This window comes from Choristoneura fumiferana, chromosome Z, assembly GCF_025370935.1.
Source record: "Choristoneura fumiferana chromosome Z, NRCan_CFum_1, whole genome shotgun sequence".
Taxonomy (NCBI): Eukaryota; Metazoa; Arthropoda; class Insecta; order Lepidoptera; family Tortricidae; genus Choristoneura; species Choristoneura fumiferana.
Window position 1 is genome coordinate 29,722,563 of NC_133472.1, and position 13,546 is coordinate 29,736,108.

At 36.4% G+C, this 13,546-nt stretch overlaps 1 protein-coding gene across 2 annotated transcripts in view; it reads left to right on the plus strand.

The window, feature by feature from the left end:
• Positions 1-13,546, plus strand: part of Ack-like (activated Cdc42 kinase-like) — a 47,201-nt gene that overhangs the window by 3,318 nt on the left and 30,337 nt on the right. Inside the window, exons 5-14 of one of the 2 annotated variants that reach the window (XM_074095916.1) lie at positions 449-598; positions 721-869; positions 977-1,117; positions 1,214-1,373; positions 1,647-1,778; positions 1,938-2,035; positions 2,226-2,322; positions 5,094-5,327; positions 9,817-9,979; positions 12,326-12,408. In XM_074095916.1, coding sequence (XP_073952017.1) covers positions 449-598; positions 721-869; positions 977-1,117; positions 1,214-1,373; positions 1,647-1,778; positions 1,938-2,035; positions 2,226-2,322; positions 5,094-5,327; positions 9,817-9,979; positions 12,326-12,408 — 1,407 coding nt within the window. The remainder of the gene's footprint in view (positions 1-448; positions 599-720; positions 870-976; positions 1,118-1,213; positions 1,374-1,646; positions 1,779-1,937; positions 2,036-2,225; positions 2,323-5,093; positions 5,328-9,816; positions 9,980-12,325; positions 12,409-13,546) is intronic. The other variant, XM_074095922.1, reaches the window with a different exon arrangement.

Sequence of the window (13,546 nt, forward strand, 5' to 3'; positions counted from 1 at the left end):
TGAAAGTTTAGGGATTGTATGTGACTCTTAAACAAAATTTGCACTTTGTCAAGTGTACATTTATTTAATGAAGGATTTCTATGGAAATGAGCACTCTCTCAAAAAGTGCACTTTACAAGTCATTCATTTATTTACCTAGGAAGTACATGTTACTGCTCTAAATGTACACTTTTTAAATACAGTGGTATCAGTTCACCGCTTTCCATGAATTAATTTTATATTTTTTTACTGAAAAGCATTTTTTTTTATTCTGCTTTAGATATCCTGATGTGTGTTCAAAATTACTATATTTCTGGGTTGGTTGGGTAGGTTTTGGAGTAGGTATGTTTGAGAATATTATGAATGTACAATTTGAAAAGTGACCACATGCGAAAAATTTACCATTTGAGAAAGTGCTCATTTTAGGAAATTATGTTTTAACAATATGTTTTGTTAACATTGTTTATAGCTGCAAGTAGCCATTAAATGCCTTGGTCATGAAAGAATGACTTCAAACTCTACAGAGTTTCTGAAAGAAGCAGCTGTTATGCACAGTATTGAACATCCTAATATTGTGCGGTTGTATGGCGTAGTTTTACATCTAGACTCCTTGATGTTGGTAAGTGTAAAAATAATAAAATAATAATTTTATGACGCCGTGATGATTCGCGGTTATTGTATCTTTTACGTCAGATGCGAAGTTATTTAACCACCTAATGAAATATATAAAAAATGTTTTAGGTAACAGAGTTGGCACCTCTTCGTTCCATGCTAGAATGTCTCCGGGAAGTTTCTCTGCGACCAAACTTCCCCGTGCCGAACCTTTGCGAATTTGGGGAACAAATCTGTGATGGCATGACTTATCTAGAAAACAAAAGACTGATTCATAGGTAAACTTTATACTTGTCATCATCACAATTATAAAATGTGTCACATAATATCTTTGCTCACATTGCCTCACCGCATTCCTTTATACTTACTACACTTTTATTTGCAGGGATTTAGCAGCAAGAAATATTTTAGTATTTAACAAAGATAGGGTAAAAATATCCGATTTCGGTCTTTCTCGTGCGTTGGGTGTGGGAAAAGATTACTATCAAACAAATTACAATGTCAATCTTAAGTTACCAGTAGCCTGGTGAGTTTAGTTTAACTGAGTATGATTATGACATATTAGATATTTATGATAATCCAGTTTCTATTTGATTGTTTTACGTTTGTTGTTTGTGTGTAGGTGTGCCCCAGAGTGTATTTTATACCTGCGTTTCACTTCGGCTAGTGATGTATGGGCATTCGGCGTGTGCCTCTGGGAAATGTTCACGTATGGATTTCAGCCTTGGGCCGCTTTCTCGGGTCAACAAATACTCGAAGCTATAGACGCACCCAATTTTCAGGTTTGTTTTGTTTTTACTACAATGTTTTGTGATTAATTTATAATTTATGTTTTTAAGGCATCATAAAATTTGTCTGAAATGTTGTATTCAGTGGTTGGGTAAGCTCGTATTAGACTTTTCCTTCGAAAACTTTTGTTGAAGTTGACGCCATGCGTCTTTGAGGTGTTACTCCTAGAACATCCACCAAATGTACTGTACTGATATTCAGCTTGAATGACCTAACCAGTAACCACTGGCTAAAACATTCTGTTTATATTTTTTCATTTATTACAGAGACTAGAAAAGCCTGAATGCTGTCCAGAGATCTACTACTCAGCGATGTTGGAGTGCTGGGCGCATGATCCAAACGATCGACCAAAATTTAAAGATTTGGGGCCGAAATTAAAACTTATTCGACCAGAGCAGGTGCTAACTCTAGATTTAATTTGTCTCTAATTGACGCCTAGTTATTTTTGATTATACAAATTATTAATAAACATAATTCAAGTCCTTTTCTTATAGATTTCAATGTTAATCACCATTAAAATATATTTAGTCATTTATTCTTAATATTACAATTTACAGGTAGAGACAACAGTCAACTTTCAGAAGTCCGAAGATGGGAGGCGTAGTAATCTCTTAGAGTACAAATCTGGTCAGATTATAACAGTACTGGGTAAAGAGTGAGTATTGCGATAATTACTCAATTTTTCTAACCAATATCTCCATAGCATGACCTCATTTCAACAAGGACACGTTAATTTATCAACACAAAAAATTTCATTTATAAAATGGAGTACAGATGCGTCCTTACATGAATCATGTTCATTTACTTACATGCATTGTTTTGAAATAAAAACATCGTTATTTCAGAAATGTCACTAAAACATCAATGTGGCATGGGGTGCTGCCCGGTGGGGCTTGTGGCATGTTCAATCCGAACAATACTAAACCCTACCTAAAGACTGAAGTGAGTAACGTTGTGCGTTATGTCGTGCTTATCAGAAAAATTTAAAGGTGACCTACTATACCAAAAATCAAGAAAACAAATTGAGCTCTTGAGTGATGGCACATGTTAAATCATTTGATTACACTAAAGCAGACTAAACTTTCCTGTGGAATAGCCTTTACATTTTTTTGATTAGGTAACAATGTTTAGATACTCGTACTTTCTTTATACGAAGCTCTTGCGATTCTATATTTGTATATATGGTTATACTTACCTAAGTATGCATACCACTAAGTACTAAGGACTAAGTATACATAATATAGCAAGCATACCTATGCTAATGGTAGCTATTGTGAAAAGACAATGTAATAAGACTAATAAGCTATAAAGTAGAATGTCCAATTTAAGTAATAATATATCTTTTACATAAAAACCTAGCATCGACCGTCAGAAGACGTTGTTCAAAATAATTTAGGCACTGTGAAAGTTAAAACTCCAGACGCCCTAACTTTTTATATGATTACTCGTATATTTTTATTATATAGTTTCATAACCACTAATTACTTAAAAATAGTGCTGCTTGAAAATTAGCATTCAAATTCAAATTCAAATCATTTATTCAATAAATAGGCCGCAATGGGCACTTTTACACGTCATTTTTTAAACTACCAGCGCTTTCGGAAAGACCATCATTGCCAAGAAGAATGCGCCGCAAGAATCTTGGCAGTCATTTTTTCAAAATAAAATAATTACAAATAAAATACTTAAAAACTACAGTATACAATTAAAGTAAAAAAAATACAAAAAAATAATAATACAGGGATGTATGGGGTCCCTTCGTTACAAAACTAAACACTAACTATATCTACGTTCAGTGGAAGTGTAAAATGCTTCCACCGTCATAAATTAAATAATAATAATAATTTAATTCTGAAATATACATTTCAGGTCAAGCATTGATTGAAAAGTAACACCAGATCATGCATGGTCAGATTTTATCGTGTACTCACTTGTACACACTACATTTAGTCGTTGATTTACTACGTGTAATAGCGACGTAAACTATTGTTATAAGCCCAACAACTTCGTGCGCGACCGTCCCTAGGAATGAGACGCGGTGGCGGGGGCGTGATACGTGTGTAGATAAATTTGCCGAAGATATATCTAAAGATAAGTAGTAACTATTGATGAGACCTAGAAGTAAGAAGCAAGAGCACAAAATAAGCGCTTAATTTAAAGTTTCTTTATCAAGAGAAGGAAATAGAAAGACGGTTAAAACTGTTGTTACTTTATGACAGTGTACCACTGAAGTTTTTCGCTGTATGACGCTTTCCGCGACATTGTCTACGTCAATATTCTTTTTTCGGGATGATGATGATAAAAGATATGCTGGTGCCCTGTATTTCCGTCAATTTAAGGTCTTTAACATTTTTTTAAATTGTGGTCTGCAAAAAACCAGTCGCTTCAGAGACGGTTTTTACCAAATTAATGTTATTGACACATTCGGACGAAGAACTGTAATTTCTGTGTAGTTTAAAATGTTTGTACACATTTTACACAACCTCCTTTGTCTGTCGATTCATCCCCGGATTATAATCTCATGTGCATCGAACGTTTTGTGACATAGCCTCTGTGGACCGTGTAGCCGCATCACCTGCGCGGCTGCGACTGAACTGAATGCGAGCGTCGTGCATTGCGCGCGCTTTTAGGTACTCCCCGCTACCTCTTCAATCCACGCTGGCTCTATAACCTCGTCACCGCGTCTCAATCCTAATCCTAGGGAGGGCACGAGGTTGTCGGGCTATAGTTCACGTTTGCCATTGTTATGATGACGTGTCTTTTATGTGCTAGTCAATGACGTCTAATAGTCTAAAATGTAAATGTGATAATATTAAGTTAAGCATTGACATCGGAAATCCGATACGTACCCGAGCTGGATGTATAATTTATTTAAAGTTGTTTTTGCGAACTACGCAACATTTAATACATTATGTAGACAAGATTTTGGATTGTACATTCAATAAGACTCATTTGGGACGCTTGTATATGTTTGGGTCACTTTGGGTATTTCAAAGCGCTGTGTTCATTCATTTTACTACAAAGGCTCATGCAGGTCAGGTGACATTATTTCCCTGGGAGGAGAGTGAATTTTTTAGGTGCACTAATAATCAGTTAAAGAGTGATGATGCCCATTGTTTGTCAACATTCATTAAGTGAACTTACGTTGCTGGTTAATTCTTAAAGACGACACGAAACAATTACCAACGGTGATTGACATTGAGGGTTAATCTTGAATTGGAACGAATAAGCAGTAGTTAATTTTGGGATAAAGCAAAAAACCTAGAAACATTAAGACTTATAAAACTTTTAATTAAAAGGATGCATTGCAATGCATCCTCCTGAAAAAATGTAACCTTGCCGGTGATCATGTTGTCAAACCATGGACTATTTAGAAATGTTTACAAAGGATAGTAGCTTAACTGTATTCCAGTGAATGCGGGAACGAAATGAACATTAATTATATGTATTATATGTTGGTTATTTGCACGGGTTATTTGCGACATTGCATTGTTTGCGGTCCAGTCTAGATTCAGTACTCAACTCACTCATCTTTTACACACACCGGCCAATTCAGCGGAACAAGTAGTTAGTAAGTCTAGTTAAAATAAAATTAGCATACGAAAGAAAAACCATAAAATGTATATTTTTTTGTTTGGCTAAATTTGTCGGTGTAGGTTATCTAAATGAATATTCTTAAACACGTCATTATACGAATCACTTTTTCCATTCAGAAATCGATCACTAATGTAACTGGGTCTCTATCACCTCATCCAACTCGCAACTCGGCTCGGTCCATCCGCTCTTCACTCTTACGCTCTGACGTCAAGCGTCACACTTACACCGGCAAGAGAACCATCCAGCGAAGCATGATCTCCAGTCCTCAGGGCGACGTCAAACACACCGGCCACGTCGGCCTCGACGGCGCCTACTTTGGTGACATTTCCTTCCTGGATCCCGCTGGCTGTGTGAGTATCATTAAGTGAAATATAAACCTAAGTATCTAATTTGATAAAAAAAAGTGGCGAGTTATTGTATAAATATCTGGAACAGTTCGCTGGTAATGCGTTTGGGCGCGTTTGGGCGCATCGCTTATGACATGTTGCCCTACCTATTACAGATTAAATACTGGGTTTATAATATGGTGTCATTACACGTACTTCTCTATCTTAGTTGACATGTGATCGAAGTATATCCTGCCTGAATAAAGATATTATATGACGCCTTCTCGCGTAGGTTTGCTGTAAAAATAGGAAATAAGTTACTTCGCTCACTTGTAACTAGAGTTAAACAAACAAGTCATCTTTGGTCTTGGTTTTTCCTTTATATTTCTTTCCTTGAATACCAGAACGACGCATTCATCCTCTTTGCACCTATATCTGGTATTTAAGGAATTGGGGCTTATATGTAATGGGTGTACTTCCTACCTTTAAATGAGCAATTCTGGTATATTTATTTATTTATTCATTTCGAGGATGTCAGAAACAGCTCTAATAATTTTGATGACTTTCAGTACTTATGCGAGGGGTTTCGGATTAGCTTGGGTTGATCTCTGGGAAAACGCGTGTGGTCGAGTTTTAGCTCGAGTTATGCTCGGTTGCCTAGGTACCTACTATAATTATTATGTATTATTTATATTGGGCTAGGGATGGACAGACAACCTATGCGATTTCCTATGTTTACATTTCTTTACAACTGGGCAAATTAGGAATCAAGTGAAATAGTGTCAAGTTTTTTTGTACACGATCAAAAACACTCAATCTAAATTTTCTATTCATACAAAGTATTGTGAAAGTCAAGCCAGAATCAGCGATAGGCCAAGTGGTAATAGCTCAACCTCAACGAAAACAAAATTAGAATACCTATGGAAATACATATGTTTATTGTTAATTATGTCAAATAATTTGGCTTTAACGTATCTGGGACATGCAGGCTTGATATAGGTACTATGAAGAAATGAATATGCTGTCCAGAAACAGGTGTGTAGCTAGCAGCTACACATCTATATCAAGGAAGACAGTGCTAGTGCTAGCTAACTTGCTTTGGCCAGACGTGATGAAATGATGTCCCAGGGGCATCTTTCACGTCCGGTTACAACTGTGGGTTACAAGTAACCGCTAGGTCTCGTAGAGTTCTATGAAATTTTTTAGGATGCTGGGTCTTTCTTGACAGCAGATGTACAGTAAAGTACAAAGATATCGACACGGCCAGTTACAAATATCTGAATACAGGACCTTAATTTTAAGTGCATAAAGTCGTGTAATATATGTAGGTATATAATTTTGTAATTTTAGCACTTGACTGTACATGTCTGTGTGATGGGATAGTCTATAAGGTGCGAAGTGGAATTAACTGTTTTTTTTGTGTTATATTATTTTATCGGAAATGCATTGCAAGCACAGAAAGCGTTTTTTTGTTAACGTAGTTCAAGCGTAGTTTCCACTTTATTATTAACTAGCGCCCCGCTCCGGCTCCGCAAGGATACAATATTTAAAATAAATCTTCTTTGGACAGTCGGGTAGAAAGATCTCATAGGCACTTCACCAATATTTTTCAGCTCCTTTTTCCAAAAACTATACCCGCACGAATCCGGGGCGCGTCGACGTAGCTGCGTAGAGTAAATAGTATCTTATGCACTTTTTTATTGGATTGATATTTTTAAATTCGTAATATCTTTTGAATGGAATGTCCGATTTGAATAATTAAAAAAGTAATCTACAGGTATTGAAACAGTCTTGAATATGATATGTTTTATTTGGTTAGGGAGTAATGGAAAGGTATGGATAACATGGTCTAATACTGGTCGGCATTTCTATCAACTTTTAAAACGTTAAAAAGTAGTTATAATGAGATAATGACATAACTAAAGTTGGGCATTATGTTAGTTTTTTGTAGATATTGATATATTATTGAATATCGTATCGGGTGTTCCTGAAAGTATAAGCACAAGGTCTATGTAAAAAAAAAACGAAAGTATTGTGATTGCCAAGCCATTTTTTTAATACTTGGAAGTTCACTTAATTCTACTTAATTGGTATACCATTTTTCCAACACCATTAATCGTAAACTAAAGGACCTTGTATCTGACACTAGGCACAAGCTTCTGCACAGACCTGTTCCCCACTACTTTGAAGGCTTTCAATCAGTTTCTTTTAAAGGTCTCAGTGGAATTGGCAGCCTTGGTGTTTTTCTGAAGATAAGCTATGGCAAGTGCCCAAAAAGTTTCAATGGACCTGGCTCCAGGGTAGTTCGGAGGATTCATGACCTTAGGCACGTGTTCGATTCTGTTGTCTCTATACCAAACCAACGTGGCCTTCAAGAAGTGCATGGATGCCAAATTCGGCCAAAATAGAACAGGTCCATCATGTTCGCGGATCATAAGCAGTAGGTGACGAATTAAGCACTCCGTGATCGGCCTTCATGGTTTGCATACTGACAAATGGCTTAGATAACTTGCCACACTCGCAAATAGCTCGCCAAACCATGGGTTATTTCTGAATTATTCCGTCAAAAATTTTAGCACATCCAATTAGAAAAGAAAGTCTGAAATTCTTATTTCTTATGTCTATCTGATTATGTAAGTACTTAACCATCTAAAATGACCTCATACTGCGTACATTTTGCTCAGGACAGGGGCTTCCTGCTTACACTGAATATTCATATATACCTACAAATTTGCACGGAATTCTCGGTGAGCCTATCCGACTCGCACTTTGCCGGTTTTTATTTATTTACCTACATATTTTTTGTATCTAACGAAAAGAACTCACGGCATAATTCATGTGCGTGTGTGCTTCGTTTTTTTAGTATTAGAAAAAGGGTAAACAATCTTAAATTGAAAATACAAACTGAAATATAGATGCACAGAAAAACCAGAAAAATAAGACCAACACTGGGAATTGAACCCAGGTCCTCAATCCAAATCCAGGTCCAATCTTAATTTGATTGCTTAATAACGACATCTCTTGTCCGGGTGAGCGGTTAGTTCCAATGGAATGCCGAAAGTTTCTCGATGAGGGCTACGGTATAGATGTCGCTAGCGTCACTGCTTAAGTGGCTAAATAAGAAACAAACAAGCTGAGATATGTGGTGCATAGGGGAAATTCGTGTCTGTGCCGTTGACCAACAGTGGTGTAGCGGTATAGCACGCGGCACGGAATACCGAGGACCTCGGTTCGATTCCCAGTGTTGGTCTTATTTTTCTGGTTTTTCTGTGCATCTATATTTCAGTTTGTATTTTCAATTTAGGTTTTACGGGATGACCGTAAAAGTAAAAATTTGGAATTGAAATAAAAAATACAAAAAGATTCCAAAAAACCAATCGTAAACAATCTTGACGAGTCTTTTATCGAAAAACGTTTTAAAAAAATACCAAAATACCAAAAGCCTGTAAATGATCATATGTCCTTAGTCCTTGCTAATGAGGGTTATCGTTTTTTGTCTTTCTAGATGGCGCCACTGTTCGTGAGGTTTTAAGTGTGGCTTTCAAAGTCGGTTAATACGGGCGTGAAAACAAAGTTTAGATTAATATCATATTTATTACACCTTAAAACCGTACCATAACAATATCGAGCCACCACAGTGTTGCGTAGTCCCGTTTTGTTCGGAAAAAAAGGGAGGACAAAAGTTTCCGAAAGACAAAATTGTCTCAAAACACAGACATTCATTGCCCCGTAACGCATAATTGCCTTAATTAATTTTAGGTAATGCAAAATATTCACAAAATTATTCTAATTATAAATAAACCCGCGTAGCTCACCCAAAAACTGTGAGATTTGTCATTTCGGAGACCTCACGCTACACTAGCGCCTCTAGCGGCGAATTCATACGCGATAGCCCTCATTGGGACATATTTGCTGTGACTTATTTTTACCCGACTGTAAGGAGTGGCATTGTTTTTCGCGCGTATCTTGTACCTATGTAATTCAAAAGTGTTTTTCAATAAAAAGACACGTCAAGATCGCTTACCTTCTTTGTAATGCAAAAAAAAAACGAAGTTATAGACGGGTGTATACATGGATTCTGAAACTATAAAACATAGAAGACTATGACAAGACGAGAAAAACTGCAATCATAAATAAACAATTGTATTCTTTACTTAGACAAATAGCTTTGTTTTTTTTTGTTTTTTTCTTCAATGCGGCTGAGTTCGATTTCAGAACGGCTGTTTTTATGTGTTGTAGTTTTAGAATTACTTAGGTCTACAATAGTCATTCTGTTCGCAGTCGCGCTTTAATGGTTACCGAAAATATTTTAAAATGTAAATGTTATGCCACAATGAATATACTACACGATTGCGCATGTACGAGTACTAGACTTGCACACATCTGAATGCCTATCGATCTCTGGGGCTACATTGTGATAACCCCGGGGAGCAATATTGAGCGATACCATTGCACATTACGTTTTCGCGTGAGCATGTTCGGTGGTCTGACGAGTCGTTTGTGTGGGAAGCAGCCTCCGCGGCAGGTGGTGACGCCGTACAAGCCGTCTGAGGACCTGGAGCAGGTCCCGTTGCTGAACCCCAACTCTCCGTCGCATCTCTCGGCCGCCTGCACCTCGCCCTATCCGCTACTCGCCTCGGACCGGCTCGCCAACTGCGATGAGGTCGACCTGCCATGTAAGAGATGTCTACAGCTTGTTTAGACCGGCAAAAAAATCGTGCAGGTTGAATTACTTACATTTTAGCGCTCGATTAAGAGCGTTTATACCTGCTGAGCTGGCAATGTTGCATTTTTGTTAGTTTTTCTTGATTATTCCATAAAAATTTAATGAAAATTAAAAATGTGGTCTGATACAACTGTTCTTAATATATAAGTTAATGTGTCTGCTCCAATAGGATCTCTAATTTTTCGCAGAAAATTATTTCGCCGAATATTAGTTTCCAACAAACTTTCCGCAGAATTTCGTTTCGCCGAATGATCACTTGCCAACTTTTAAAAATATTTAGTTTTATTTCCCAACCTCACAGTCTGTCATAAAGTCACTTTTCGAAATGCCAACTTTCCGTTAGTAGAATGTTTTGGTTGGCGTAATATTAATTTTGTTGTACAATGTTTCCCAAATGTTTCATTGAATAAAAGTTTCGTTTGATAACTATGTAATATGAGAAGCAATGTGGGTAAGCACAACATTTCCGTTGTGTTTTTGTTTGTGCACTAATGAAGCGTTTTTGACAAACGCCCATATGACATTGTATGACCTATTGATACAATACGGCAATGATCATGGTATCAATCTTGTAGCAAATGTGTGTGTGTGTGTGTGTTAGATTTCGAAAAACCGGCGATTACTGAGTGTTCGGTTTAATTTTGAAAACATTTATTGACAAGAATGCCATTTTCTGTTCAATATTATTTTTCATTAGGCTCATATTTTGGATACTTAAAAATAAATTTAAAAAATTAAAAATACGATTCTGGCACTCGCCAGCCGCTGCCACGGCACGCTGGCTTCGCTCGCTCGGCTTCGTGCGCTGTTTGCTCGCGGTTAACCTAACACGCTCCTCCTCGCTTCGCTCGTCGTCGTACTTTACCCCACATTAGATTTCTGTTCCTAGACTTATTACAAAACTCTTATTTGTAATTCATATTGCCAATTGAAAGAATGGTGTGTAGCTCTTACTTACTTTAAGTAAAAAGTTGGCTTATGTATGAAAAGGGGACTGTTAGACTGACGAAACTATTCGTTTAATAGTTGTTTGACATAGTGAAAGATTTGACAAATGATAAGTTTTCCAAACGTTTTGTTTGAGTCATTATGATATTCTGCTATATAATAATTCGACCAAATGACACGTTGGCATACACAAATTTGGTAATAATTGTCAAAGTCAATCTTCTGCGAAACGTTGGTTGGCAAGTGATATTCCGCCAAACGAATTTCTGCGAAAAGGCAGAACACCACTCCAATAATTATGCGTGATAGACTTTTATTTTCTTTAAAAAACTTTAATAAACATTTGTTCGTTTTTATAGAATATAAAAGTCTATCACGAATAATTATTGGAGTAGGTACACACATTAACTTATACATTAAGAACAGTTTTATCAGACCACATTTTTAATTTTCATTCAATTTTATGGAATAATCGAGAAAAACTAACAAAAATGCAACGTTGCCAGGTCAGCAGGTATAAACGCTCTTAACTATTTCGTACCTACTCATTTGTTTTACGGCCTCGCACGCAATGTAATGCAACAGGCACGATTTTTATTGCAGGTCTAAACTGAGCGTACTTTAGTTCAAATCATTTTTTAGGATTAATGATGTACTATCGAACCGTTTGTATCCTGACCCACCGTAGAACTTTCTCACAGTAAGTTTTGTAATGAATTCGTCTGTCAGGCAATGCGATGTCAATGTCTTTTTTTATGGAAAAGTGCCACAGTGTGTCACGATCCAGTTGATTCGTTACTTTTGATAGTACATCAACATTACACCAGGCACAAACATCGAACACAGGATTGAAGAGCTATTTTGGGTTAACGCTGTCTCCCATTGAAACGGTTTTATACACCACATCATATGTATTTTTTAATATTGACTAGCGGCTGCACCTTCAGTTGCATGAAAACTGTATTGATTTAGTCCAGTGACGGGCAAAGTACGGCCTGCGAGCCAACTCCGGCCCGCGAAGGTATTTAATCCGGCCCGCCGACGTTCCTTCGAAGTGAATACTATATGGCCCGCGATCATAATATAATTTCATTATTTGGCAAAAACATAAAAAAGAAAAAATAGAATGGTGTAATCTTCCTCTAAAATATCTAACTTCTGGCCCCCATGAAGAAAATTTGCCCACCACTGAAATATTTGGTGACTTTCATAGTCTGTAAGCTGGTAAAAGAACATCAGTGCGGACCTTAAGATGAATATTTAATATGTGTATCATGTTCACGTCTTTTGAGTGGATTCTTTCATATATTTTTTATTTTATTAAAACACTTTGATTTCGTGATTGCAGGCGAGGCCAAAGCCAGAAATGTCAAAAATAATAATATCAAATCGAGGTCGGAACCCACTACGAGCAGAAGTATTCTTAATAAGGTATGTGTATGCCTTCTATTCTTATGGTGACTGAGAAGTTAATAATCTGCATCTCAAAACTGCATCAAGCAAAAAAAAACATTCTAACATTTAGACAAGCAAAAAGCACAAAAAAATTATAACTCGGGTGTACCTAATCTCTATTGATAATTTGTTCAAATAATTAAACTCAATAAACAACAACATGACTACAGACCGGATTATATGCAAAAAAAAGCATCAAATATGCATGATAAACGATAAAAACATGCATGAAAACAGTCAAAATTCATTTTAAAAACTAAATATCGTTACTGACAAATAAATATTTCTATTTTTAACAACGAGATGCTTTTCCTTATATTTAGTACTAAACTGTGCCTTCAATAAAATAACTCAAAATATTTCTAAAAGCAGAAAAATAGCGTTCCACATTTACTGAGGTAACTGACCTGGCTGGCAAGTTGAATTGGAGTGCCACGTCAGCATTTATTACTTCTGGCAATGTGTAATTAAGTATAGGTAGTCTTTCACGATGACGCGTGCCGTGGTTCTTATTGCAATGTCATCAATGTCTAATTTTGACCAAATTACGCGGTTTCGTGGATGGCACTACACAGGTACATTTTACGTCCTACAGAGGTATAATTATGTTATTTGATCGAAATGTGCCTCAAATATAATGTTAATTTCTTATTCTTAAATAAAAAATATCAAAATTAATCATGATTAAGGTAAATTTTCCTAGGCGTCCCTACGACGGCGGAATAGCTGACCCCTATCAGAGTCAGTTTATTCTTTTCGATCAAAAAACAGATCGGTGCAAAACTTTACGGAGGGATCTTAGGCTATAATATATTTTGTATTATTATTATTTAACCGTTAGAAAATATGATGACATTCTAATTAATTAATAATGCAAAACACAAGTATTGTAAATTAAAAACAAAAATTATTAAATAATATTCAGCAAAACCATTCAGTTAGAGACAATAAGTTGACGCTTACTATGTGCTCGTTAATTTATTTGGTTCATGGCTGGAGCCTTATTCGTAAAGATCAGGTGAGCGTGTTGAATTAATTTGATCAAATAAAGGTTGACATTTTGAACGTGGTACGGTCAAAGACTTTAATTTATGTAAGAGCCACCATGGAACCT